General features: G+C 42.5%; 1 protein-coding gene across 3 annotated transcripts in view; it reads left to right on the forward strand.

Moving 5' to 3' along the window:
• gpm6ba (glycoprotein M6Ba) overlaps nucleotides 1-27,683 on the forward strand; it is a 31,664-nt gene extending 3,981 nt beyond the window's left edge. The window contains exons 1-7 of one of the 3 annotated variants that reach the window (XM_076982933.1): nucleotides 7,579-7,733; nucleotides 21,047-21,233; nucleotides 21,875-22,031; nucleotides 22,743-22,911; nucleotides 23,390-23,463; nucleotides 23,760-23,825; nucleotides 26,609-27,683. In XM_076982933.1, coding sequence (XP_076839048.1) covers nucleotides 7,664-7,733; nucleotides 21,047-21,233; nucleotides 21,875-22,031; nucleotides 22,743-22,911; nucleotides 23,390-23,463; nucleotides 23,760-23,825; nucleotides 26,609-26,761 — 876 coding nt within the window. In that variant the 5' untranslated portion in view covers nucleotides 7,579-7,663 and the 3' untranslated portion in view covers nucleotides 26,762-27,683. Of the gene's footprint in view, nucleotides 1-7,578; nucleotides 7,734-21,046; nucleotides 21,234-21,874; nucleotides 22,032-22,742; nucleotides 22,912-23,389; nucleotides 23,464-23,759; nucleotides 23,826-25,197; nucleotides 26,313-26,608 lie in introns of those variants that run through there. The other 2 variants (XM_076982935.1, XM_076982934.1) reach the window with 2 other exon arrangements.
• Nucleotides 27,684-27,970: the final 287 nt, after the last annotated feature.

A 27,970-nucleotide genomic window follows, 5' to 3' on the forward strand; every position in this document is an offset into this window, starting at 1 on the left:
ACCCTCACTTATGTGCTACACCTTCAGATGTAGCCACAAATCACTTCACCTTACAGCTAGGTGTAGGGAGGTGGACCCATAGTATTGTTAACCTTGTAAATCCTGTAAAGCTGCTTTGTGACAACATGTGTTGTGAAAAGCGCTATATAAATAAATTTGAATTTGACTTTGACAGCTACATAGTTCCTAGTCAATTAAAACCTGAAACGGCCCCGATCAGTAAACATACCTTACCGTCTTTTACCGTGATAAATTTTCAGTACCACGTTAGCCTCCAGCCTCTACAGAATCTTCCCTCAGACAACTACACCTGCCCTGCTGATGGCATTGCAACGGTGATGAAGTGACTGACAGCTGAGTGTAGGCTAGGGTGGAGGCCATGAGTTGCACAAGAGGGCGGAGGCATGTAGACTCTTAAATGGGTCACTGTGATGGCTCGATTCCCACGTGTAGTGTGTGTATCTTTTGTGTCTCTCTAACAGACATTTAAGGGCTTTTTTACATTATGTTAGAACTTAAGTGGTTTAGGATATGGCTGCCCCTGTTTACTGTTGCCTGTCTATTTTTTATTGGAGAAGGGTGGATGTCTTTTGTTTATGGTTTTGAAGACTAAACTATTAAAAGTCTTGTTGGATCGTTGTGTGTGTGTATCTGTGTGTGGAGTTTTTCAGTGGAGTTTGGTTGTCATCAGTGAGGAATTGTTATATTGATAATAAAACTGGATACATTTATTTCTCATTAAAGATATTTGATACATATGCAGAACCTGCACACAAAAATCGATCCAATATGACACACAGTGAGTGTGTCTGCACACACATATTACACACAGACACTACTGAACATAACCATAGAAATTTCACCACAAAGGCCGAATTCAACCAAAAACAAGTTCACAGTTCAACAGCATCTCAACACTTATACGCAATCGTCCCCACAACAATGACCTCCCATGACCTGTCTATTGTGACGTCCCCATGACAACAGGGTCATGAGCTTTGTTCATAACTCAAAACTCCATATTCCGTATGAATTTTTATGGACAGTAGAATAAGATATTGACTTCGTAATCTGGGTCAAGATCTCTAAAGGATAAAGATACAGCTTTTTTTATTCTCTCCTGAGAAGCGCACGCTTTGTAAATTTCTAGGTTTCCTCTGCTCTAACACACATAGTCCAGCTGACTGTGAGCTTGATAATTAGTTGGTGTGTTGAATCAGTAGTGTTAAATTAGGGAATATACAAAATTGTGTGGAGCACAGGGCCTTAGGGGATTACTTTAAGTACACTGTCCAAATTTTACAAAGTGAATAAAATTGAACTTTCACTGTCACCTTAAAATTGTTATTTGTTTGACCATAGCTGTGTGAAAGTGACCCCCTGTCCAGTTTGGGGTCAGAGGTGAGGTAAAGCCATCATGACTAGGGAGACTCAAGGGCTGGTGGCACCATAAGGGTTTATATTTGAAGCGTGTTTCTCTATTAATGTGGTAGTGGCTCCTAGAACTGATTGGCGAGACACTGTCTCAAATAAACACTGAATTCTTGGTTTTGCCCAGTAATCAGCCATTTACTAATTAAACTTATGTCAGATTATCAGGACATCCAGGTGAGAACCTGGATGCCATATTGTGGGAAGGACTGATCTCCAACAACAGCACTGTTCATACTGGCGTGTCGTTTCCACTTCCCTAGGCTTGTGTACCGAGTTCTTGTTGTCCTCCATCTTTTCTTCAGCTCCTTCCTTCCATAGAACTGTGCAGCGTAACGTCAAGGTTGTGACATGTTTCTGTTCTCGAGATAGTTAGTGTAGCAAAATTAAGCCTAGCAAAATTAAACTTAGCCTAGCATGCTATCTCTGTAGATAAAACCACAGTGCAACAAAAAACCTTCATGCAGTTTATGGCCATTATCTTATCGAGTAACGTTTATATAGAACAACCAATCAGAAAGCTCCCTCACGGGCGCCCATGAGTGTTCCTCGCCTGTCTGTCACCAATGCCGTTCAACAGCCTGATACCATGCGAGAACCAATATTCTGGTCACCGTGTCCCTAATCTTAGTTTTAAAAAGTCTTGAGTGTTGTCGTAGCTTTTATAGCATTAGCATAACAGCATTATTATTCAATATTCGTGCACTACCCAGTGAGGTTGATGATTGGTCCTTTTAAATGGGAACAGCACACGGCACTGAGTGCGGACTTTAACAACATTCTTGTCCTTGCTTATAGGGACTTCAAAGAGAGACCTTGCTGTGTTATGTCTCCTGTTTACTTTCCACATTAACTCTGTCTGGAGTGCATGAAAGAAGCATAATGGCCTTGTTACTGGGAGGACACGTGTCTGTTGGGTCTGTCTGTTTCACATTATCCAAGCACAGCTATCAGTACGGATGTTGTCAATATTCATTGAGATTTGCACATTTGCTTTTTCAACAAATGCCCAGGGCGTTGGACAATATAGTTAAGTTGACATATATTTACTACATCATGTGAAATATTATTTATGCAATAATAATAACTATAATTATAGTTCACTAATATGATGCAGTACAATTATACTTTCACGATGAGTATTTTTATCTTAGAAGTGATTTGTTGTAGCTTTTCTCTGGTTTTTTTTTACAAAACACATGCTTATTTAATTAAGTAATTAATTATTAAGTCAGCTACATACGACATCATAAACAATTCATAAGTTATCCATAAATAGCACGTGACAGATACCTGAAGTATTATTAAAGACCCATTATCCTGTTTGCTCTTCATGTATAACATTTGTAGTGTTTAGAGATGTATGCCAAAGCCAAGAGTCATAAACTAGACTCAACAGATATTCTGTCTAGCAATTTTACACTTTTGTTTACAGTTTTTCTCAGTCGATTTGGTTCATTTCTCACATCATGATTTACATTGGCATCACCACTAGTGCATTTCTCAAAACAGTTAGTGCAAACAGCAAAACTCAATGAATACCTGATTGACTCTGATTCAACTCTGCTTTCTGCAAAAGCAGATACTTCACTCAAAATTCTTTGTTTTTGACCCAAAAGCAAATATTTAGGTCAGACAATTTGTCAGTGCCACCAGAGTATCTAGTCTGTGTGCCATTGCCTATGAACAAGGCAGTCAAAATACTTAGTCATGTTGTCAGTGCAACTATAAGTCACAGTCAGTGCAGACTGCATATTCTGATGGAAACTAACTAAGCTTTTGATTTCAAGAATGCTGCACATTCTGTGGTATATCAAATACATGTTACACACATACAAACATGGAACACAAAGTTACACATGACTGTATGTGGGAGACTGATAGCAAGAAATTGGACTGGAATCAAATTTGTACAGCAATATTGTTTGCATTGCAATTTGTTGACAAAAACAAATCTGATTGAAATTCAGAAAAGATCGACAACTGACTGGAAAAACTGCAAAATTAGAAACTTACTCTACACATTCAAAACAACCTGAGCACATACAGCCTCCTCTTTTTGATTTGTGAAAATGGAACATCTGCCCCCCTATGAGCTACTCTTGATATCCTATACATGGTATAAGAATGCAAAAATGCAAAACAAAAAATATAATACAGTAACATGTCAGAATTTATGTCAATGTGCAGCATTACAGCAGAGAGCACATTTTTGAATTACAGTACATACATGTTTTCTCTATGAAATGTTTGAACGATTGAAGACACAGTTGTTCTTCCAATATTCGGCTGCACGCAGCAACCAGCTTCAGCCATTGTAAGACCATGACTTACATGTAAAACATGGTCCACAAATGTTGCCCGTATTTCACTGTTTTGTCTCCTCAGCCTTACACCACACAGTCTTACCCCTCTACAACACAGTCTTACCCCTCTACACCACACAGTCTTATCCATCTACACCACACAGTCTTACCCCTCTACACCACACAGTCTTATCCATCTACACCACACAGTCTTACCCCTCTACACCACACAGTCTTACCCCTCTACACCACATAGTCTTACTCCTCTTATTGGCTGTTCACCCTGTACATGGCCTTGTCTTTCCATTATGAGACTTTGTGATACTGCAGTGTTTACGTCTATAAATGTTTGCCAATTATAGTAAAGGTTCATGAGACGCACCTCTGACCTCTGGTTGAGACCATTGGTTGATCTAAGCTTTCACCAATTCCCTTTCTTACTATAACTGAATGTTCACTTGCAAACAATTTAATCAAATTAGGATAAATTACCAAAATGTAACAAATTTGGTAATGCCTTAGAGATTATGACAACATGTTCAGCACTTTTGCATATAATGACCTAGGCGATGACCTAAAGACTTTTTTTTTAAGGGTACAACAATTCAACACGACAATCCGTACAACACATTTTGATAAACATGACATAAGCAATTTATAATGTAAAAAACATCAGACAATTGTCCATGTCCATCTGCAAAATGTACAAAAGCATTTGCAAAATGTTAAACACAATGAGAAATGCAATTATGATGTGCACAAGTGACAAGGAGATGTGGAGACTGAATGAACAGTTTTGAGAATTTCAATTCTGATCTGAGAAATGAAGCAAATCGACTGAGAAAAACTGTAATAACAGAAAGAGTCCTAAAAAGCTAGTCACGTGACAGAACATAAAGTATTAGGTTTGAAATTTAGATTCATTTGGTAACAGGCTATTTATCAGTCACAACTTGGCATATCCAAAACATACTTATATTTATAAATGTTTGTTTTTAATACTAATATTTATTTAAAAAGAATGCCTTCCCCCATGGACGTAATTTTGATTTCAAAAGTGGGGGGGACATAGATTCGTCGCTATTTAAATATTTGGTTTTAACCGTAAAAACTGGGGGGGACCAAAGCCGCCTTTTGAAAAAGTCCCCCCCCAAAAATTACGTCCGTGCCTTCCCCAGTCAGTGTTATAATTTTAATAGTGCACTGCATTTATGGTGATTCTTAACAGGGTAACAGGAACTCAATGTAAAGTCCAATAAGTGATTATCGGTTGATTTACTAACTACTGACTCCGTTGTTTTTTAATGAGCAGAAAGCCCCCAGGGACCATAGAGTGTACTCAAGACATTTAGACAATTAGTCTCTTTTATTGTCGGCCATTTTTTCAGGGCATTACGAGGATGATGTGGCATTAATTTTTAGCTCTTTGTTTTCAGTGGCTCTAACAGTCTCAGTAATTACTTGTGGCCTGTGTCTACAGCAGCCTGGCCTGTTGTTTGTGATAGCTTCTAATGCAGCAGAGCTCTGTTTAAATCAGAAGCCCATGGCGTATGTACCTGTTATTTAAAGGAAGAACATGTGGTGTGGGACGCGGGACATGGGACAACAGATATGGGATTTGGTCACCTGAGAGAGGCCCTGTGTAAAAGTTCTATGGGTGGTAGACGGAAATCCACTAATTGTCTGTAGCGTTTTCCACAGATGCTGGTTTGCATTAGAAGAGGTGGGGTTCTCCCCCTGGAGTCTGTGGTGTGGTGGACTTAAATGTGCTTGCATGGGGAAAGTGGAGGGGGAATTCTGTGAGAGGTGGAACTAATGTTGGGATTGGGTTACATGTGCTTTGGACAATTTGAGCTGGATAGCACCCTATAGGATGTCTTTGTTGCCACTGGAATAACCCTTCATTCATGGTTGAGTGGCACTGTTATATATGTGTGTGGGACGTGTGTGTCTGTGAATGTATGTGTGTAAGTGCATGTGTATATGTGGGTGTGTGTGTATGTGGGGGACGGTGTGGTACTAGCTAAACAAGGCCTTAAAAAGCAGTTGTGTTTTTAGAGATTATTTAGAGATTATTCTGTTGTATCACTGCATAGCCATGTGATTTTTTAGCAAAGTCCCTCCTCATCAAATCAGTTCCAATACACTGGTCTCATATCATTAGTTCTACCTTTCTTTCACATCCTGGTTACAAATTGACGGTGCTTGTATGATACAAGCAGACAAGAACTGTGCAGTTCAGATAGTTGATTTATCAGCGCATATCCACACTCTGTCTCAAACCCATTTGGACAGAAACACTCTACTTTGTGTTTAAGATACAGATCTTTCAACAGAAATCTGAAAAAAAAATAGCAAAAGCTTCCTGTCCATTTAATTGTATTATTCAAAGCTTTCAGGCTGCAAATGTAGCCCACTTTCCATCAGAAAACTCTAATATGGAAAACAAGGTTTGTACAGGCTAGCGTGTGAGGAAATATGTAAGCATCTCCTTTCAAAACTAGTTGTAAAATGCAACAGTTAAAAATAAAACAACCTTTATCATTATAAACAACCATGTCAATATATATGTTCATGAGTACAGCAAGTAAATTACATACAGTACAGTACAAATAAATACATTTGGACATATTTATATTTTTAAGTACTGTTATCTACTATAGTTGTTTATGTTCATGATGTTCTGTGTTATAGTTTTATGTATATGAAATATGCATTGAACATGAATCAAATGCTCTTTCTTATCCTTTCCGCTACATGCACCTGATCCCAGTAGTAGGAGTGCACTAGTATGTATCTCCCCGTTACAGTGTGATGGTGAGAACCAGTATTTTATACCAGACTCACTCCCGTTTATCTTGGCTCAGCCAAATGAAACATGTGCTCACAAAGTGTCTGAGTTTATAAGGTGCCTTAAATGGTAGCGATGATGTGAAAGGTCTTCAGGCAGCACAGTTTTCTTCAGGAGTGTTCCCGTGTATGGCCGGGAACAGCAAACGTTTATGAGATTTATTACTATTTATGAGGATTCGAGGCAGATGGTGTCCTTTTGTTTGACTGTTGGGTGTATTATGAGGAAACAGAGGTGCGTTGACTTTTGTGCAGAGAAGTGGTGTGTGATGTGTCCTACTTTCAGGTTTCATGCATCACTAGAGATGTTTGGTTATTACAAATGCTTACACTTTCCAGAACTTCTCTTGTTACTGTAACAAGAGTTTTCTTGAGAGAGGTAGCCTACTGATTCTGGATTCATATTCCTGCATCTATGTTATTTGTTTTTTCAGTCACAGACAGATAGGCAGATAGACAGGCAGGCAGACAGACAGACAGGCAGGCAGGCAGGCAGACAGGCAGGCAGGTAGACAGACAGACAGGCAGGCAGGCAGGCAGACAGACAGACAGATAGGCAGATAGACAGGCAGGCAGACAGGCAGGCAGGTAGACAGACAGACAGACAGACAGACAGGCAGGCAGGCAGGCAGACAGACAGACAGATAGGCAGATAGACAGGCAGGCAGACAGGCAGGCAGGTAGACAGACAGACAGGCAGGCCGGCAGGCAGGCAGGCAGACAGACAGATAGATAGATCACACAACAGAGCAGGCAGTGAGTGTATGCGACTTTGTGATTAAAGTGACTATGTTGATAGACAGGAGTGGAAGTCGGTTTTACTAACCAAACAGAACGCATTTAAGGCTGCATGGAAATAAACTAGCGATTAGTAGTCTATGCTTCCAAAACAAGAAAAATCCAATCTGACAAAATCCAATCCCCCTTATCTTCGAGGGCGAATTGTAATAGACATGCCCAAGAGTGCAAGAGCGCGCGCACGAGAGAGAGAGAGAGAGAGAGAGAGAGAGAGAGAGAGAGAGAGAGACTCGCAAATCCACTGAGCGGGAGAAAGTATTCTTGGTAAGGAATTCGAAATGGATGGGATGAAGCCAGCCATGGAGTCGACGGCCGAGGAGAATCAGGATGAAAGAGAAGAAAGCAAAGGTACAGCGCGAGTCTCGCGAGTCTCTTCCAGTCTGTCTGCGCTGTTCTACTTGCGACTGTTGCGATTGTCGCCTCACAAAAGCCGCGCGCCCTTCAACGCGATTGATTCAGTGCGTTATCGATTGAAGATTCGACGTTCCTCGGTGCATTAATACATTTGTGGTCAAATGCCATTGCGTTACCGTTTAGTTAAATGAAATTAGGAATTTCAAATGTTCCTTCAATTTGGTACTGATCTATTTATATTTTTTGCATCCTTGAAATAGCGTGTCCACGCTGCAAGTGATGGTTTTAATGTCAGAATGGTGCGCACGGACAATCTTGACGATTATAACAAGGTTTAAAAAATTGTTACAATTAAATCGTTTCGACACGAGCTACGTTAATCATACAGACCCGAGTTAAGATATCTTTTGAGATTTTGTGTCGCTTGGTCGATGGTATTGTTGTCTTTGGAGCGTAGGCTGTAGTGTCGCATTTTACTGGAGGTGTTTACATTGTTGAAGCTTTTATGTTGTTGTTGGAAGCAACTGATAAATGTTGTTGTCATCTTTCCATTGTTGGGAAGGCAGCGGCTGGATTAGGTGTGAATATGTGGGTGGGCTGTGCTATTCGATGTTTCTCTTTGACCAACATTACAAATACCAAACGCATTACATTTGACAATGTAACACTGACCAAATTAATTGCTATAAATATGTTGATGTCAGTATCTTGCAATCAGTTGATAACAAAATGCATTGAATGTCCAAAATACCAAGACTATAGTATATAAATGAGAATGTCAAAATCTAATAAAAACGAAATATACTCTCCTTGTGCGTGCGTGTGTGTGTGTGTGTGTGTGTGTGTGTGTGTGTGTGTGTGTGTGTGGGAGGGGGATTTGTGGGCGTGGGTGTAAGTATAAATGCATTTGGGATTGACAATATTTATGAGTTCAATTCAGATTGGAAATATATTGAAGAAGGTTGGATTACTATTATTGTTATTATTAGATTTTTTTTCAAACGATGTGCTGCAATCCTTCACATCCATATGTCCTCAAGAGGAAAGGCGTGTCCCTGCCCCTCTTAACTCCAGTGTGTTAATTGTATTTGAGCATTTCTCTTCAGAATTCAGAATATAACATTTTAGTAAGACATCCTTTGTGCAGAGAAATGGGTATGAGACGTGGACTGTGATAGTCGCTCGTAGGCGTCTCCCCGGAGCGTAACATCACTATAGACGGCGCACTGTCCACCTTTCTGAAAGAATTTGGACTTACTGTAGGGGACATATTTCCTGCACTGTGCACGTGACATTCAAATGTTTGTCAGGGTAGAAAATTATTATTATGTTTTATTAAGTCTTGACTCTTTCTACCTTATGAATATTACATGGCACGTACTATGTGGCAAATTATGCCAGCATGATAATATTGTAATAATCTTTAAGAGAATGCCAAGGGGCCTGTAAGTGGTTGTGGTTAGATAATGAGGAAATTAATACATTGGGTATATTTATAAGGACAAGGTCCATTTGCAGTAAACAGTTTTGTTAAGGATGAACTGTGCTATGTGCTTACTTAATTGGTATACTCAGGTAAGTGATTATTCAAATCAGCTACTTAGCTGGTTTATGTAAGGCATCAGGCTGATCTGAGATCAGGCTTGGTGGTTTCACATTTATTTGAGAATCTTGAAGAGTTTGGATGTATTATTAGATCAGATGTCGGTTGAAGAATGCAATCAGGGCACAACAGATTTCCACAAATGACGATATATTCTGCGTCTGGTAAGTCAGTCATCTTAAACAGGATGACAGTTCTGCAGGAAACGCATAATCCCGGTTTTAGGATTTATATTCCTCATGATCACTTGCTAATCTGACCTCCCACTGGACCATCCACATCAGTGTGCATAGGTAGGGGGGTATAATACAGCACCAGCTACACCACTGCATGTGAGGCCACCCCATGCTTAAGAGTGCTAACAAACTCTTAACCCTGTGTGGGTGGATGAGCACATATGAGAGAGATCCAGGCTCATGATCACACACAGTCAGCCGATGGTGTGGGAGCGCGAGATGCATGAGAAATAGGGAACGGCTTGCTCATCGTCTCCCTCTCTCTCTCTCCCTCTCTCTCTCACCCCCTCTCTCTCTCTCCCTCTCTCTCTCACCCTCTCTCCCTCTCTCTTCCTCTCTCACTGCATTCTTCCCCATCACCACCTCTCGACTCTGTTTGCTTTGTGTTCTTGATATTATTAAAAAGGCTTTCGTTTGTTATCTTTAGTGGAAGCTTTAAGTAAACCCCCTCTTCCTCTACTACCCCCCATCCCTTCCTCACAGGGGAAATAGGTAAAGAAAGATGGGCGTGGGGAAGTGGAGGTGTGTACAAGTAGAACACAGGCTTCCTTCCCTTATGTAACTCTCATTCAGTCATTCACGGCCGCCTCTATGCTAGAGTAGGTCCTGAGATAAGGGGGATTACATCATAGCTGTGACGGAGGAGGGGGGGGGGGCATAGAGAGAGGTGACGGTGCAGGAGGGCGGGGGCAGGTCCCTGTAAAATACCCCACGCCTGTCTCATCACTGCTGGGATCAGACTGATAGAATGGGTGGAGGAGCGGTGAAAAGGCACTGCGGAGGCGCCGGAGGGCGGAGCAGGAGTTGTATTATTATTATTTGACACGGCTGCTGCTTTGCAGTAGCTCTGTGAATCCCCGCAAGGTGTTTTGACTCCCGAGGAGCACCAATCAGTGACCGTATCCGAACGGCATCCTGAGGTGTCCACTGGCTGCTCGGTTGACGTTTCAGAAAGGAACGTAAACGCTGCTCAGTCCACATGGGCTTGTGTTGGGCTGACTGACTGAATCAGTGCTCCCAGTTACGGTTCAGTTGTAGGTGATTGAATCCAAATGTTATTTGCTTTACGAGGAATGATTCGATTTGATTTGATTTGATTTTAGAAATAACACTTATATTCAATTCCAAACGCTGTGAGGCAGGCACAGCACATAAGACAAGCAAGCGCGTTTTATTCTGTGGCCTAAATGGAAAAACTGATCATTTTTGGTCACGTTTGAGGAAATTCTTCAGCATTGTGCGATTGTGTTTCTTATGCTCTTCTTTTGAGTTCTCTCATTGTGGTAATCTGTGTGAAGGTGAGTGTAGGATTCATGTGAGAGTCTTCACACACCCATTGAGAGAGAGAGAGAGAGAGAGAGAGAAGGTGAGAGTCCAAGAGAGAGAGACCAAGAGAGAGGGAGAGAGATGGAGAAATAAGGAAAGAGAGAGGGAGAGAGAGTGAATGAGAGAAGGAGAGAGAGAGATGGCGAGAGACCAAGACAGTGAGAGAGAGACAGAGAGAGAGAAGGAAAGAGACAGGGAGAAAGAGAGGGAGAGAGGCTTCTAGGTCCTGAAATTTGGAACAGCTCGCTCAGGACACACTGACAGCCTCCATCTGCCACTGCAAACTCATGTGTGTGTGTGTGTGTGTGTGTGTGTGTGTTGGTATGAATAAGGCTAGCGAGCAGGTTGGCACAGCATGCCCAGTTCCTGTATGATACCAGTCACCTCCCTACTCCTGGACCCTGTCCATCATACTCCTGGTGCACAATCTGCCGTCCTCACTTTCCTGTTGCTCCTCAATGCCTCTTCATCAGACAGAGAGAGAGAGAGAGAGACAGACAGACAGACAGAGATGCTGCCCCACACTGCCTGTATCATCATGGTGAAACCTGTCGCTGTTCGTTCAGCGCCGGGCACCTGCCACACCCGCTCTGCTGTGGAAACATCGGCAACAGTTCTGCTCTTCTTGTGCGTAATGAAAGTTTTGGTTTTGAGGTCTGACCTGGCACCGAGTTCCGCTCTGGCTAACGGCGCCGTGCGATCACACCTCGCGGCTGTGGAGAAGGCGCAGCGCAGATCGGGCCGGGCTAAAAACGGCGGCCGCCTCCCCCTCGCAGCTGAACAGGCGTTCTGTGTAATGCTTCAGTGGCCCTGCGTTTGCTCGATCTTCTTGCCGGAGACTTTATGCGATCCTTAGAAAAACGTAAGATGTTTCTGGGCTCAAGCCCTGATGACAGGACTTTTGCCTCGCATACTTGCACAAGTACTTAATTTTAGCTTTAGCACCCTAGATATAAACCCTGCTGCAATTATTTTTAATCTCCTTTGCACATGGAGAGGATTTCGTTGGAAATTACATCAACCCAACCTTTAGATTGTAGTCTTTGCCACGCTGTTTTGCAAAAGGTTAGCTTGTCATGGGCTTCTGCTGTGAACAGAATAGCGTTTAGACACAGAATATACGTACAGTTGAAGCTGGTGTAATGTTCGGGCATAATTAAAATGGCTGTCATTGGATTCTTACATTGTGAAGGTTTGTCTGATTGCCATGGCACTGTTGTGCCTCCAGTTTTAGATATGGTTGCAAATAAAAAGGCTGCAGAAGTTAATATATGTGTTTTTTAACTTTAACTTTTAACGAGCTCAAAGCCACAAAATCGGCCATTGATTAGTTTGGCATGATGATGCTGAGAAGGGGACAACTCGATGCTCTTGACTTGATTATAGCCACTTAGTGCCACTAAACACACTGTCCTTCAGCAGGCCTGCTCCACTTCAGGCTGGTCTGAGGCCAGTTGTAAAAAACCTCAACCATTCCAAACAAACTACAGGCCTGTTTTCAGATCAGTGGTAAAAGCCATCATCAGGACCTCGTCCACAATGCAAAGGAATAATGTATTCGGAAAACCACATGACGATTTCGTGGAACTTATCGGCATGGACGTAATTTTGATTTCAAAAGTTGGGGGGACATGGATTTGTCGCTATTTAAATATTTGGTTTTAACCGTAAAAACTGGGGGGGACCAAACCCGGCTTTTGAAAAAGTGGGGGGGGACATGTCCCCCCCGTCCCCCCCCCCCCAAATTACGTCCGTGCTTATTGGATACTGGATGCGGCTCTCCAAAGTTGCAGCATTCCTATTGGCCAGTGCTGCATGTGCTTCACCCCTGGCTTTATGTGAAATCAAGTTTGGCACTGCCTGGGGTTTGTGGGTAACCAACCCAGGCAACCTTTTTTTAACAGTCTGGACAGCAGTAACTCAACATGATTTAAATTCACCACTGCTTATCAAGGTATATTTCCGTCAGGAGGGACAGTGTCTGTCTGGAGCTGGGTTGCTTCTCATCTCTCAGATTTGCTTCCAGAAAGTTTCAGACTGAATGCTTCTTTGATATTAGATGACTGGCCCTTTGTCAGTAGCACAAGAATTCATTTATCATCAGTTTCTAGCCACACATAAAGTGCTAAACCGGAACACTCTTTCCAGGAAAACACCATTACACTGATCTTTTTGGTAGGAAAAATGCATTAATGCTGAAAACATAATTTTTTTCAGCATTAAGGCAATTATAATGCATTTATAATTATTATGTGATTGCCATTAGGAGTGGAACCAATTTTAGTAGGTTCAGATGTCATCAATGTCAAGGCTGCTAATAATGTCCTAATAAAATGGTAAATTCACAGTTGTGGTGCATATTCATAAAATATGCAACACAAGGCACAGTCTGAATGAGTTTGAAATAAATGTAGAATATCTAAGAACGTGCCCTAATGTGCCAGATCTGACGTCAGACTCTTATTCTTTTTCTGTATGGTATAGTAGATTGTGGGAATTCAGGTAAAATCACAGATCTACAAGCCATAAAAGTTCAAAAAGATGTCCTCATTACAGCAACTGAAGCAGATCGCTGGAGAAACCGCTGTGGTCCACAGAGTGTCAATGTTTCTTTTGGGGGAATGTTTTTAATATATCATTTTTTAATTTCTATATTCTAGGTTCTTTTCTCAGGCTCGGTTCAGCAGAGGATGGTTTTTGGTTCACCACACCTGTAGAAACAGCACCAGAAAATTGGCCTACAAATTGATATGCATGACTACTAAAAAGCAATGGGTTTTGGAAGAAAGATGGATGTTGGTCCTAAAAATATTCACCGTCTTCAATAAAGATTTTCATGCAGCATTGCTAGACATAGAATGGAATGGAGCTGATTAATTAGCATCAGTGATAGTACATTAGTACATAGTCAGTACATTAGTGACATAAGTACAGTCAGTACATTAGTGACATTAGTACATAGTCAGTACATTAGTGACATGAGTACGGTCAGTACATTAGTGACATTAGTACATAGTCAGTACATTAGTGAAATAAGTACAGTCAGTACATTAGTGACATAAGTACAGTCAGTACATTAGTGAAATAAGTACAGTCAGTACATTAGTGACATTAGTACATAGTCAGTACATTAGTGAAATAAGTACAGTCAGTACATTAGTGACATAAGTACGGTCAGTACATTAATGACATTAGTACATAGTCAGTACATTAGTGACATGAGTACGGTCAGTACATTAGTGACATTAGTACATAGTCAGTACATTAGTGAAATAAGTTCAGTCAGTACATTAGGGACATAAGTACGGTCAGTACATTAGTGACATTAGTACATAGTCAGTACATTAGTGACATGAGTACAGTCAGTACATTAGTGACATTAGTACATAGTCAGTACATTAGTGAAATAAGTACAGTCAGTACATTAGTGACATAAGTACGGTCAGTACATTAGTGACATAAGTACATAGTCAGTACATTAGTGACATTAGTACATAGTGAGTACATTAGTGACACTAGTACATAGTGAGTACATTAGTGACATTATTACATACTTGTGTGTACATTATGTACATTAGCGGTATTAGCTGTAACATCAGTACATTAGTGCAAGCCAAAATGAAAACCTTATAGGCCAGATTTGCTAGATGGAGATTAACCATAGTTTCAAATTAGTGATTTCAGGACACAATCCCTTATAACATTTTCACACAAGGAACGACTTAATCTGGTTCTAGCCTCATAAAGTTTTATGGGGTAGATTAGTAATTTCAGGTGTTTTGGGCTTCTGGGTGGTATTGGCTCATGAATAAAACCCAGCAGTAAGTCACCTGGTGGTGTGTAGCGGTGTGTAGGTGAAGCCAGTGGGGTGGTGACCCTGATTGTGTGTGGAGTGACTGACTGTCTGAAATGGAAATGTCATAGCAACAGAGCAGGAACACCAGGAGACAGTGTCTTGTGAGGCCCTTGACCTTGACCCTGCCCTTGACCCTGCCCCTGCCCTTGACCCTGACCCTCAAACTTCTTTTTTGCTGCCATAATCGATGTTAAAGTCATGTTCAGACACTTTTCACTCACCTTTCCTCAGATTCTCTCTCTCCCTCTCTCTCATGCTCTTTCCCACTCAATCACACACACACACACACACACACACACACACACACACACACACACACACACACACACACACACACACACACACACACACACACACACACACATACACGCACACACACACACTCCTGGGATAGCGTATGTGTGGGAAGTGTGTGGAAACTGTGGCAACGCAGAGACAGTCAGCTGTGGGTGCGCTCAACTGGGTCGTGGGTAACATGCTTCCATGACAACCACTTTTCATGAGCCTTCAGGCCAAAAAATGCTTTTCTCTCTCCCTCTCTATCTCTCCCTCTCTTTCCCTTTCTCTCTCCCTCCCTCCTTCTTTCTCTATTCCTCTTTCTTTCTCTCTCGCTATACCTCTCTCTTCCTTTCTCTGTCTTCCTCTCTCTCTCTATCTCTCTGTCTCCCCCCTCTCTCTCTCTGTCTCTCTGTCTTCCTCTCTCTCTCTGTCCCATGTTTTATCCCCTTGCTGTCCATCACTCGTTCATTTCTCTAAGCCTTGGCTCAAACAGTCTGGCAGTGTCTCTACTGTACAGCTCTGAATAGAGACTCTCAGGGAACAGATTCTTCAGCTTTATGGAGAACTTCTCAAATAAACAGCAGAACATGCTGGCGCCCTTTGACAAACTGCAGGAGCAGCAACACTTGGTCTTGTGTTCCACTGTGGGAGGAGGAAGACTCTTTTTTTGCCAGGCGTGCAAAGAGATTTTTAAATACCAATGAGCATAACCTCACCACATCTCTGTCTGCATCACATTGATAATTGTGAATCAAATGAAATCATATGAAAGAAAGTGCATTTTAGTTTAGGACTAGGTTTAATCCTTTTCTATCTCATATTTCACATATTCTAAAGCAGGGGTACTCAACTGGCGGACCGCGGTCCGGATCCGGACCCGAACGCAGTCCTGTCCGGACCCAATCTCATTCCTGATTAACTGGATACGGACCAAAACAAAACCGTAGCATTTATTTCAGGACTATTGACAAAACACTCCGTCACGAGTGTTACGTTTGCCACCCCCGCTCAACAACTTACGTTCGCCACCCCGCTCAACAACAAGCCTGCCTGGTTGACGCTTCGCGAGCGGCGCGAGGGTCCGCGCGGCGAAAATGACGTAATCGCTGTGGCTCCGCGTGTGCGCGAGTGCCTCGCGCGCTGTCGGTTCGAGAGGTCGTGCACCTCTCGAATTTTGTAACTTCGCGCCACGCTTCAACGCAATGAACAAAGTCACGTTTTCAGGGTTCATACACCTTTATAAGGTGGAATTCAAGCACTTGTACGTCACTTTCAAGGTCCATTTCAATATTTCCCAGCATGTTAAACATAATTAAGTTAAATATTTATACATATACTCGAAATAATTCGCTTTTTATCACATTATTTAATGGTTGTTTATTTAAAAAACGCCCAATCTTCACGTCTTCACGTTCTCTCATGTTTCGTCCTGGAATTACAAGAGGCTCGTATTTGTTAACCTAATACAAGAGAACTATTCAGTCAGACAGCTATTTGTTGTGAAACCAAGTAGTTACAATTTCAAGCATTTTAAAGTACTTTAACCTAAATTCCAGCACTTTTCAAACCTGAAACATATAGCAACATTAAAATTGGTCAGGTAAATGTTCATTCCCCTGTTTTGAGGGGTGTTTCTACCACATATCGTTTCGGACAAAACGCCTATCGGTGCGGAGAACACTGCAGTGACGCTCGCGAAAGTATAAATGCCTCCACCGTTCGCGCACCGTACCCCCCCCCCCCCCGCTCAACAACTTACGTTCGCCACCCCCCGCCGCACCGGACCTCAGGGCACAGGTATCTGCCAAAATTGGACCGCGGACAAATTTAGTTGAGTACGCCTGTTCTAAAGTGACTCTGATAACTAAATAAGTTATCATAACTTATTGTAATATTATAATACTTATTATAATAGCTGTGGTGGGCAGTGAGCTTTCGGTAAATCTTTGATTGAATAATAATTTTGGAAGGGAAATCTAAAATCACTCATCTTAGTGACTTTAGCGTTCATATATTACCATGATACTGAGTTGACTTTGCACCTTTGCATAATTTCGAAAAAGCACCATGTCTATTGTATCTGCCATGGGGACAGTGTTGCTTCGTGGATGGCCTCTCCAGCGCCCTCTTCAGGTCACCTCGGTGGCGTACTATGTCTGAGCCAAGCAGCGACAGCCCCTGAAGGGATGGGGGAGGAAGAGAGTGTTTCCGAACCATTACCCATCTAGGTCCGCTCTGCCGCCAGGCCTTCTGCCTGGCCTAGTCAGCGTAGAGAGAGCCGGTCCCCAGCTCGACCGCGGGGCTAAGCGCTAAGCCAGGTCTGAACGTGTAGGGCTCTGGGGTCAGGGTGGAGAAGAAGCTGATCTGATCTCTTAACCAGGAACAGGGTCCTGCCCTGTGAGCCCCAGCAAGGCTGGAAGCCTGTTTTTCACAAGCTCCTTCCACTTTGATTTGCCGCCACGTGGTTCACGAATGTTCACCTGGCTTCGGTTTAGCGGTGGTGTTAATCTTAGCTACACACGCAGGGGCAGTAACGTTTTACGGCCCCGTGCGCCGGCTGCATGAGTATGTGCCGTATTTAACGTGGGCCATTTAGCAAGAGGCTTCCAATTTCCCAGCACTCTGTCCTCAGGTGCGCCAGTGCTGAGACGAACATGTGCCATCGGTTTTAGGTTGCACATGTTTGCAATAAGAGGCAGAGGAACTCTGTTGAATAAGCATGCTGATTGAACTGTGGAGCCATACTCATAATTCTTGTGACAGTCCGGGGTTGTAAAATTTCATGACTGAGAGGATAAATGCCAGGGGGAATAAATAAGAGTGAGAGAGAGAGAAAGAGAAAGATGAGCCGGATACTCTCTCTAAATTCTGCTTTAATGAATAGCCCATTGATTTCCATTATATCTGAAAGCAGGCCTACATTTTCCTGCCTGCCTGTCCGCCTTCACCCTGTTATTGCAGGTAAACACGGATGCATGTGGGCATTTTCACAGATGCCCGTCAGGGGTCCTGGGGAGGTTTAGTTAACCACAGGTAGTACTAAGCATGGAATGGTTACCTATTACTGAGGCTATTATTAAAGCTCTCTGTTCGAGCTCCATCTAGCAATATTGTGGTCTTAACAATTTTAAGGAAACAGCTAATCTACTCTCAGATCAATGTAATGAAACCACAGGTTTATCCACGAGGATGTTTTCTCTCCTGAAAAGATTCAAGCTGTCTGACTAGGACTTCCAGAGCCATGTTTAACCCTATATCCACTCTTATCTTCTCTGCTGGAGTTTGTCCGTGTGGTGAACCAGCAAGTGCCCCTGTCACCTCTCTGCTTGCTTCATTACTTCATTACATTAGCACTAATGGCCTAAGTTTGTTATGCAATGGTCTCTGGGCCTTTATGCCGCCCTTCATCTGAGAGCTTCAGATCCTCCTCTCAGCACTGGCCATCTCTCAGTCCTAAAGCTCTTCTTGTCTGAGCTTTTAGGTGACAGCTTTTATCTTCTTGTGAAAGCTGTTGGACCTTCGTGTTGAAATGTTTTGCACCTCTCGTGGACTGTGTTGTGGCGTCTGCTCAGGAGAACGCTCACTATGTTCGACGGCTGTAGATCAAAATGGCTCCCTTGATGTTTGCTCACCTTGATGATTTTATGGTTTGTGCTTCTTCATTTTGATTAGATGTTTTGTGGACTGGTATCTATGGTCTCGTTGCTCTAGGAAGTGGCACTTGCCTTCAACACTGTGCTGCGTGGCGTCTCGAAACAAAGAACTCCTTCCAGCCAATGGGCAGACGGCTTCTACTGAATTCATACCTTGCTTGCCATACTTTGGTTGGTTTGTTTGTTTGTTTTTTGTTTGTGTTTTGGTATTGTAAAGGGTTTCGTCACAAGGGAAATGCCAGTTTCCAGAGGACATTCACATGGCTGCAATCAGGAAGTGTCAAGGATACTGATTGAGAAGGGTTGCTATGGAAACATTCAAATGGAACATGCAAGAGTAGGCTATTGTATTGAACACCCCCCCCCCCTCTTTTCTCCTGCATTTACATGTGTATGAGGAGCTATTTAACAGATATTATGTAAGGCATTAAATGATCATGGAGGACGTGTCTCCCCATCTTTGCTCTTATTCATCTCTCTCCCGCACTACCTATTCCACTCTTCACCCTCCATTTTCCTCCAGCAGCAATATCACGAAACCTCGTTTGACGAATCACGTTGCAGACGGCCGATCGACTCTTTTGAATTGCAGTTCTGACCATAACGGTTATTTTAATCGCCTGCTTGATGTATCAGACGGTTCTTTATTGTCTGTCTGTAAGTGACCTATGCTGATCACTCCAGAATACATTAGAATACATTAAAGGGCAGCACCTTGAGGCAGATGGTTATGTATATTCTGGGCAGCTCTATGCCTCAGAAAAATAAATCAGCATTGCTAATGAGATGGGCGGGTCATGGGGCTTGCGGATCTTTTAGGCCCGACTTTTATGTTCGTGTTTTCTCCTGGATCAGTTGTAGGTTTCACTTTGGTTGACAAAATTTATATTTATATACTATTTGTTTATGTCACCAGCGAGTTTTGTGCTATTGTGTAGAGGTGAGGTGGTGTTTTTCCCAGTGACCCTGCGGTTTCACTGAAAGTGAATACAAACCGATGTACGACCTGCGTTCTGATGTGATTGAATGTTTGCCGCATTGCCCGTGGTTTTAATCAGCGTTTTGATTCAAATCTCTGGTAGTGACGAATGTGTTAACGATGCCATTGGTGGACTAAAGACCTGGTGTGGCGAGCTGCAGGTTCACGTCGCACTTCATCCACGATACCTCACCCCTCTGCTTCTGAATGCCCTGCGGCTGGGTCCAGTGCGATGCTTATCATTGGTATTTTTTGCTATGAGTAGCCAAGTGCAAAGTTTTATATTCTGCAAAGCTAGAGACTTTGGCAAAGGCAGCTCAGATCCATCAAGATGATCGGTTTCTCCAAGCGATTTGCGATCATTTAACAAGTAACACGATTTAATGGACTTGAAAACAATGGAGTACTTCTGTGTCAGATCTGTGGTCCCTCTGCAGTTACGACGAGAGTGATAAATGTCATTATGTAATTATGATGGCTAGTAATTGAATTGGGATTATTTATTGCAGCACTCATCAGAAGACTATTTCCATATTTCCAAATTTACCACATATTTTATGCTAATGGTTTTCAGCAATCCAAGCAGAATAGGAAACCAGCCCAGAATGGGAAACTGGGCCCAGAATAATAAGCCAGTTCACTGAATATCAGTGTGAAAAATCACATTTCACACTGACAGAAACGTTCTTTGCATTTTCCATCCCAGTCTGCACATCCCAGGTAATGAATCTGTCATGATGAGCTATAACAGCACTGCCTTGTGTTTTGACTCTAGCTCAGTGCTTTTCAGCAGGAGTATTGACTCAGTCAAGAGAATTAGACCTTCTGCTGCTCAGCTCCATGGTAGAGAGTCCTCATGGGGTGCATCATGTTGCAAACAGCATGGAGTTATGCTAGTGCATTTTTCTCCTTATCTTGATCTCTACGATAGAGAGATTTCTGATCAACCAATGACTAAAAATTTGATTTTCTTCCTGAGTATAATTATTATTTGGTTATCCATATTTGTGGACTACCAGGTAACTGATAAACCTAACATTGTGTTGATGGATATGCTGGTATGTTTTCCTGGCACTGACACTTTGGTCAGTATATATCACATCTACCATAGGGTATTATAATACGATGACACACCAAACTGCAAAATGGAGACAAAACAACAGATTGCTCTGTATTCAATAAACATCTTTTGAAAACCCATATTCCGTTTTTTAAGCTAATGTGTGAAAAGTATGGTGGGGTCAACAAGTGTCAAGCTCTGCTCTTGATTTTCTGGTAGTTCGTAGTTTGCGTCAGCCATTTGCACACCGCTAATGTGCTGGGCTCCACCTCCAAGCTGCGGTCTAATGGCTTTCTCTGTTCTCCTACTTGGCAGGTTGCTTGGACTGCTGCCTCAAGTGTTTGGGTGGGGTCCCATATGCCTCCCTGGTCGCCACCATCCTGTGCTTCTCCGGCGTGGCGCTGTTCTGCGGCTGCGGACACGTGGCGCTGACGGGCACTGTCAAAATGCTGGAGAACCACTTCTCCCACATCTCGTCGGACCACGGCACCCTCATGGACGTGTAAGTGTGCGTGCGTGTTGGGGACGGGGTCCAAAAGGAGACGTGAGGGGTTCAGCGTTGAGCAAGGTGGACAGGAAGTAGCAATGGTGAATGTGCTGCCTTATCGTTTTTTCTCCACAAATTTTACATGTAGGTTAAATGGACATTGTGCTTTTGTGGTCATGTGGTAAGTATGAAGAGAAGGAGAGAAGAAGAAAAAAGGCCCAGTTAAAAGGCCCAGTTAAAAGGCCCAGTTAAAAGGCCCAGTTAAAAGGTGTTCTATGGCTTCAAGTGTCACAAAGTGTCATCGGGGTCTCTGTCTGCGTACAGCCTTTCCTCCCTCACATGTCTGAATGCGTGTGCGTCTGGTACTCGGACACGGACGCACTGAAGTGACAAACGAGCTCCAGAATGTCGGCGTGCGGTAGTTATCTTCTGGATGAAGCCAGAGCTGATATTTCAGTCCCTGACAAATTCGGTTCTACTAGAGAATGGATGGGTTGTTCCTTTTGACTTCAGCGCTATTCTTATTTGGTGTGGGTTCATGACGACGTCGCCCACATCTCTGTCTCTGGGCCTGTTCCACGGGTGCTCTGACTAATGTTGCTTTTTTTGGAGAAAGCCAAACATCATCTTTTGTGCTGGCTCTGGTTTGTGTGCAGTGTTCAGGTTCTGCAGTACATCATCTACGGCATCGCCTCCTTCTTCTTCCTCTACGGTATCATCCTGCTGGCTGAGGGATTCTACACCACCAGCGCCGTCAAGGAGATGCACAGCGAGTTTAAGACCACCGTGTGCGGTCGGTGCATCAGTGCCATGGTGAGGGGGGGGGGGGGTGGCGGTGTTGGGAGTGTTGCACACACAGACATGTGCAGACACACACACATGCACACATATGCACACACACATTAAAGGCTGATGATGATACTGGGCATCTGTAGCAATTACAGGAATTAGCCTAGAATAGCACTTACTGTGCCAACTGTGTCAGAACAGCCCTCTAGGGCTGGGCTTGGCCTAGTTTAGTACAGTGTGTGTGTGTGTGTGTGTGTGTGTGTGTGTGTGTGTGTGTGTGTGTGTAAAATATCTATATATCCATACATACACCAAAAGAACCAAAATGCAATTTTTTGCATGGTTAGGGTAAGATATAAGTGCAAGACCTAAGTTACATTTATTGTTTCACAGTAATACACAGGTGAATGGAAATATAAATACTCTGTATGTGTTTCTGAGGTTCCATATGTGTGTGTGTTTGTATACATCCACATGGGCCTCTTTTATTCCATGTGTAAGGACCTTAAACAGGTCATATTCCTATTAAACATTAAGAAAATGACAATCCATAACAACACTAATTCACTTTGCTGGATCAATAATTTACAGTTTCAATGAATGGATTATTTTTGATAACAGATTTAAATCCGGTTGAACTCTTTTACATTTCTGGCACGGAGTGTTCCATTTGCCTGATTATACATTGTCAAATATCACTTCTGATTGTAATGATTTTCTCTGATGTTCCCTCAGTTCGTGTTCCTGACCTACATTCTGGGCCTGGCTTGGCTGGGGATCTTCGGCTTCTCCGCCGTGCCCGTCTTTCTCTTCTACAACATGTGGACCACGTGTGGTGCCATGAAGTCCCCCATCGCCAACCTCACCTCCGTGGACAACATCTGCGTGGACGTGAGGCAGTACGGTGAGCATGGATCAAACTCTTCCTTTCACAACAAGATGAAGTGAGGAAGTGAGCGAGTGTGCGAGTGAAATTGAGCACAGCCAGTGTGCTTCAGGATGAATCTCATTTGTAATGATCATTGGTTAATACTTCAAGTGGTTACTGGCCACTTGCACTAGAGACCTGGTCCCAAGCATTTGTAAAGCGTTGTAAAAAACGCTGTATAAACACATTTGACTTCTATCTGATCCCAAAAGTATCATCATGTTTAGCTGCAGTGCAGGGGAAAGGCTTGTCTAGGATCACATCTTTTTACAAAAATTGCTTCTGAAGGTTATATGTAATTATAAACAGCATGGACCAGATCCAATTTCTAAAATGTTAGCCCTCCCAAGCAAGTCGGGTTTTTGTTGTTGTTTTTCTTGTCCTTGGAAGCGGCCTATTGAAGTGCTTTCATCCAAACTAATGTGCTGTGTTTGGGTGAAATGTCCTGTGCCAGGAGTCATACCGTGGAATGCAGAACCTGGCAAAGCATGTGGGCAGACCTTAGCTGACATCTGTAACACCAGTGAGGTAAGTGGACCCGTCATCTTACTTTAACCTGCGTGCTGCTAAACCACAGACATGGTGCACAAACTGCTATTGAATTAAATACATGTTGTTTTGCACTATTTCTACAGAAACGTGAAATATAGCAAAGCATAAAGCAAGTAATGTTGAGCTGTGGTTTTAAGCAAGTTGTGCATTGTCCATGTAGAGTTTGTATAGGGGAAGGTGAATCGTTCTGAGAGTGAATCATTTAAAGAGTGAATCATTCCGAGAGCGAATCATTCTATGTTCTGACATGACCTCTGTTTCTCCCACTGCAGTTCTACTTGTCCTACCATCTCTACATTGTTGCATGCGCTGGAGCTGGAGCCACTGTGATCGCGCTGGTAAGATCAGTGAGGTCGTTGAGGAACCCACACACCCAATTTATGAATCACTTCGTCATGTTCGCACCATTTAGTCTATGTTCGTGTATTCACTGAATCACATGCGTTTACATCCTGCCATAACATTACTGAGTGGCACCGGTTTTGTTGTCACTGCACAGCGCTAACTGAAAAATGTTGTTGGAGTCGAGTTTGTGCTGTCGCCTTGATTCAGTTTGTGTGTCAGTGCATCTCTAGTCTAAGGGCATTACTCTCCACGATGATGTCACTGACCATGTTAGTTACGTAATGCCAGAGGTGGAAAGAGTACTGAAAATTTTTAATTGAGTAAAAGTATCTTTACTTTGCCTAAATTCTACTCAGAGTAAAAGTAAAATTACCCATCTGAAAATTTACTCGAGTAAAAGTACAAAATTACTTTATTTACAATGTAATTTGAGTACAAGTTACTTGGTTACTTTCAGTTATTTAATGCAAAAAAGGATGCCATGAATCAAATTCAGCACAAGTTGTTTTAATCGATTTCAAAATGCACATCCACACTTGTAAAAGTTCAGCTGGGCTCAGGAACATACTGAACGTACACACCGTGTCAAAACCAAGAGAGTAGTAGACCCAAGTGCCGACAAAATGCAAAGAGCAAAATATGTGCGTGCGTCCACACACACACACATAAGCAGCAACACCAAAGACACGAGACGCGGAATAAACTCAACGCGTAGAAAATTAACTCGACCGCAAAACACACAGGACAAAATTCAACAGAAAAGACACGGAGAAAACTCAATTCAAGAAAATAAACTCAACCGCAAACACACGGGAGAAAATGCAACAGAAAAGACGCGAACTTAGGACGCCAGGGGAAGTAACTTGCAACAGGCAGAACGCCGCAACGAAACAAAAACCCTTCCCAAAATAAATGAAGAACGGCTAGGAAGAGATGAAGCAGGGGGAAAACTTGATATAGGCTAGTAAGCAGCGCAGGAGATAGTTACTCGAATAAGTAGTAGAAAAGCAAGAGAGATAAGCAATTGATTTTCAGTTCCGGGACACAGTAGTTTAAATTTCTGCCCACATTTAATTTTTCACCATCAATATTTTTTACTCAGTAACATGAGGGGGTTCAAATGTAACAAAGTAAAACTACTTAGGTCAAAATTTACTCGAGTAAAAGTAAAAATTACATATTTCAAAAACTACTCATTACAAATTACTCATAAAAAGTACTCAATTACAGTAATGTGAGTAAATGTAATTCGTTACTTTCCACCCCTGCGTAATGCTCAGTGTTCCCATTGACTCCCATTCATGCAGGACCTTTGAGGCCCGTGTCACCCATTCGCTGTCTTTTCCTCTGCTTCCTTCCTCCCAGCTCATCTACATGATGGCCACCACGTATAACTATGCCGTCCTGAAGTTTAAGAGCCACGATCACACCCACACCACTAAGTTTTAAACTCTGGCTTTTGAAGGGGGCCGTCGTGAATCCTGGACAGTACTCTGACAGAGGGAGGGAGAGAGGGAGAGGAGGAGGAGAGAGAGGTAGAAATGGGTTGAGGGGTAGAGAGACAAGGGAGAGAAAAAGAGGTAGAGAACTACTGACACCATGGAGCATCCTGTAGCTTACTGAGGATTATTTTGATCTTCAAGAAGACGTAGCAGCAGTACATCGTTTCGTGTTTCTTCCACATCGTAATTGTTTAGCTTGGTGTCTAGAACGTCCATTTTAATTAACTGACCACAGTGTTTGCCAGGGATCTGTTATTCGTCATCTCCGTTTTATTATGTGCATTCAGTGTGACCAGTTGGCTTTAGAAATTTGCAGGCCAATGGCGTGCCCACGAAGCTGCAAATAACTTCTAACTCAATGCCAGTGCAGTAGGTCAGAAAGTCCTCCAGTTACGTGTGTCCTGTAGAAACTAACCAATAGAATTAAAGCAAGCAGCAGGGCCCAGGATTATAATCCCACTGGATTACACAGCACACGCCCTGAGGCACCAGCGGTCAGAGCGGCGGTCAGACAGGGCAAGCAGGGTAACCGAGGAGGTTTAACTCGTGCGCCTCTCAAGGTGAATGGGATGGACGGTAGAAACGTTTGGTCCACTGGGGCTCCGATGCAGTTCTGACGTTGACTCTTTGTCATCGAATGTACCCGTGAAGGGCGTGAACTGTACTTCACACTGATTTTGAGAGCATCTTGTGCCTGCAGAGCTGGGACTAGACATCACCTGTCACTTTTAGATCGTTTGATGTGGTGTTCGGCACTGACCTTTGGCCTTTTGTTCAGATGTAGTTTTGTTTTCACAAGGTAGAGGAGGTTTAAGTCATACTGATGGGATAATAAACGTTTAATATGTAGAACACGGTTTCTCTGGCTTTTTATTTACTGAAAAGTCTTTTAGCTCGAAGCAACTTCCTTGTTAAGTTTCCCATTTGTTGTCTTATTCACTGACATTCATGTCAAATTAAATTGATTATATAACCATGCCTTGTGTGGTACTGTGTACCGTCATTAACTAACATCTGTTTACATAATATTATGTAATATAGTTTATTATGGTAGTTTTATTAAGGTTTTATCACTTGGAGTGTTTTATAGAAACTAACTGATTGTATTCTAACCCTTATTAGCTTGCATTGGCTAACTAACACACCCACTGCTAATCCTCCCTCCCCACCACTTTCTCTTCTTCTGTTTCTCCTCTCTCTCTCTGTGTCTGTCCCTCTATCTGTCCGTCTCTTTGTCTGTCTGTCTCTCTTTCCTCTTTTCCGCCTCTCCACAGATCCACTATCTCATGATTCTGTCGGCTAACTGGGCATACCTGAAGGGAGCGTGCCAGCAAACCCACGACTACCAGGACATAAAGACCAAGGACGACGGTGAACTGCAAGACGTGCAGTCGCGCTCCAAGGAGGGCCTCAATTCCTACTCATAAGCAGGGCCGACGGGCCCCCAAACTCCGCCCTCAGCTCAGCCCGTAACCCTGCTCTTAACCCAACGACCAAACCCACACATGCTCTCAAGTACAAGCAGTGCTAACTAACAGATCACAGTAGTGCGCTACTCACAACAGTGTGCTACTTCAACAGTGCGCTACAACAACGCTGCAGCATAGTTCGTATGACAAATTAAGAAATGAACGACCCTTTTCACGGATTGTGAAGTTTTAGACGTGTTTTACTTGGTGCTGGTAAGGTAATATGAAAATGCATGTGTTTTATTCTGAAATTTATAATCATTTCTGTGCTCGTGGCTAATGGCTAAAAGGGAAAAGAAAGGATCGAAGGAAGGAATTTAATTCAGTCACAGACGTATCAAAACATGGCTTTGACAGCATTGGCTGTGGGTTCATGACGCACTGTTGAAGTATGGCACTACCTCACAACTGTTACTGCCTGCACTAACACATTACAGACATTTTGCAGGAACTTCCTTTTTGGTGTTTTATACATATATAAATATATATAAATGTGTGAAAGTATGAATGTTGTTGGTTTTTTTAATACTTACTGTATGCCAGGTTTAATATAATACTTCTCTGGTCTCTTTCTCTCTTTTTCTTGAATACCACAACTTTTCTTTTTCTCTGGTCACTTTTTTTTAATACTAACCTTTCTTTTCTCCTTTTATACTGGTACTTGATACATTGCACTATTCTAAAATGAAAGACCATATATATTTCAGAATTTCTCTCTCAAAACAAGTTCTCTTAGGAGAGCAACTTCCTGCTAAATGAAAATGTTATGCCCAATATTATACGAAAATTCCAAAATAATTAATAAGGAAATTACACACTAAATATAAAAGACAGTGACAAACTAAATTAAATATGTTAGAATAACATTTTTTTTAAAGGGAGACAAAATAATAAAGGAAAGAAAATATCAAACAATGCGCAATAAGGCACAACAGTCTGATAACACTGGAGCATCACAGTCCCAGCAGACCACAGAGCTTCTAGGGACACGTTCCAAAAGGCCCCGAGATGTCCAGACTGCCTCACAATCTCCAGCTGTACATGCTCCTTAAGGGAAGCTGATGTCATTTGCCACCAGTGACCAGCAAACAAAATTTAAGGTAATGTGCCATCATATCTCTGGTGGAGAATGTGCTAGAATATAATGTGTAGTAATGGTAATGTGTA

This window comes from Brachyhypopomus gauderio, chromosome 20 (genome assembly GCF_052324685.1).
Source record: "Brachyhypopomus gauderio isolate BG-103 chromosome 20, BGAUD_0.2, whole genome shotgun sequence".
Lineage (NCBI taxonomy): Eukaryota > Metazoa > Chordata > Actinopteri > Gymnotiformes > Hypopomidae > Brachyhypopomus > Brachyhypopomus gauderio.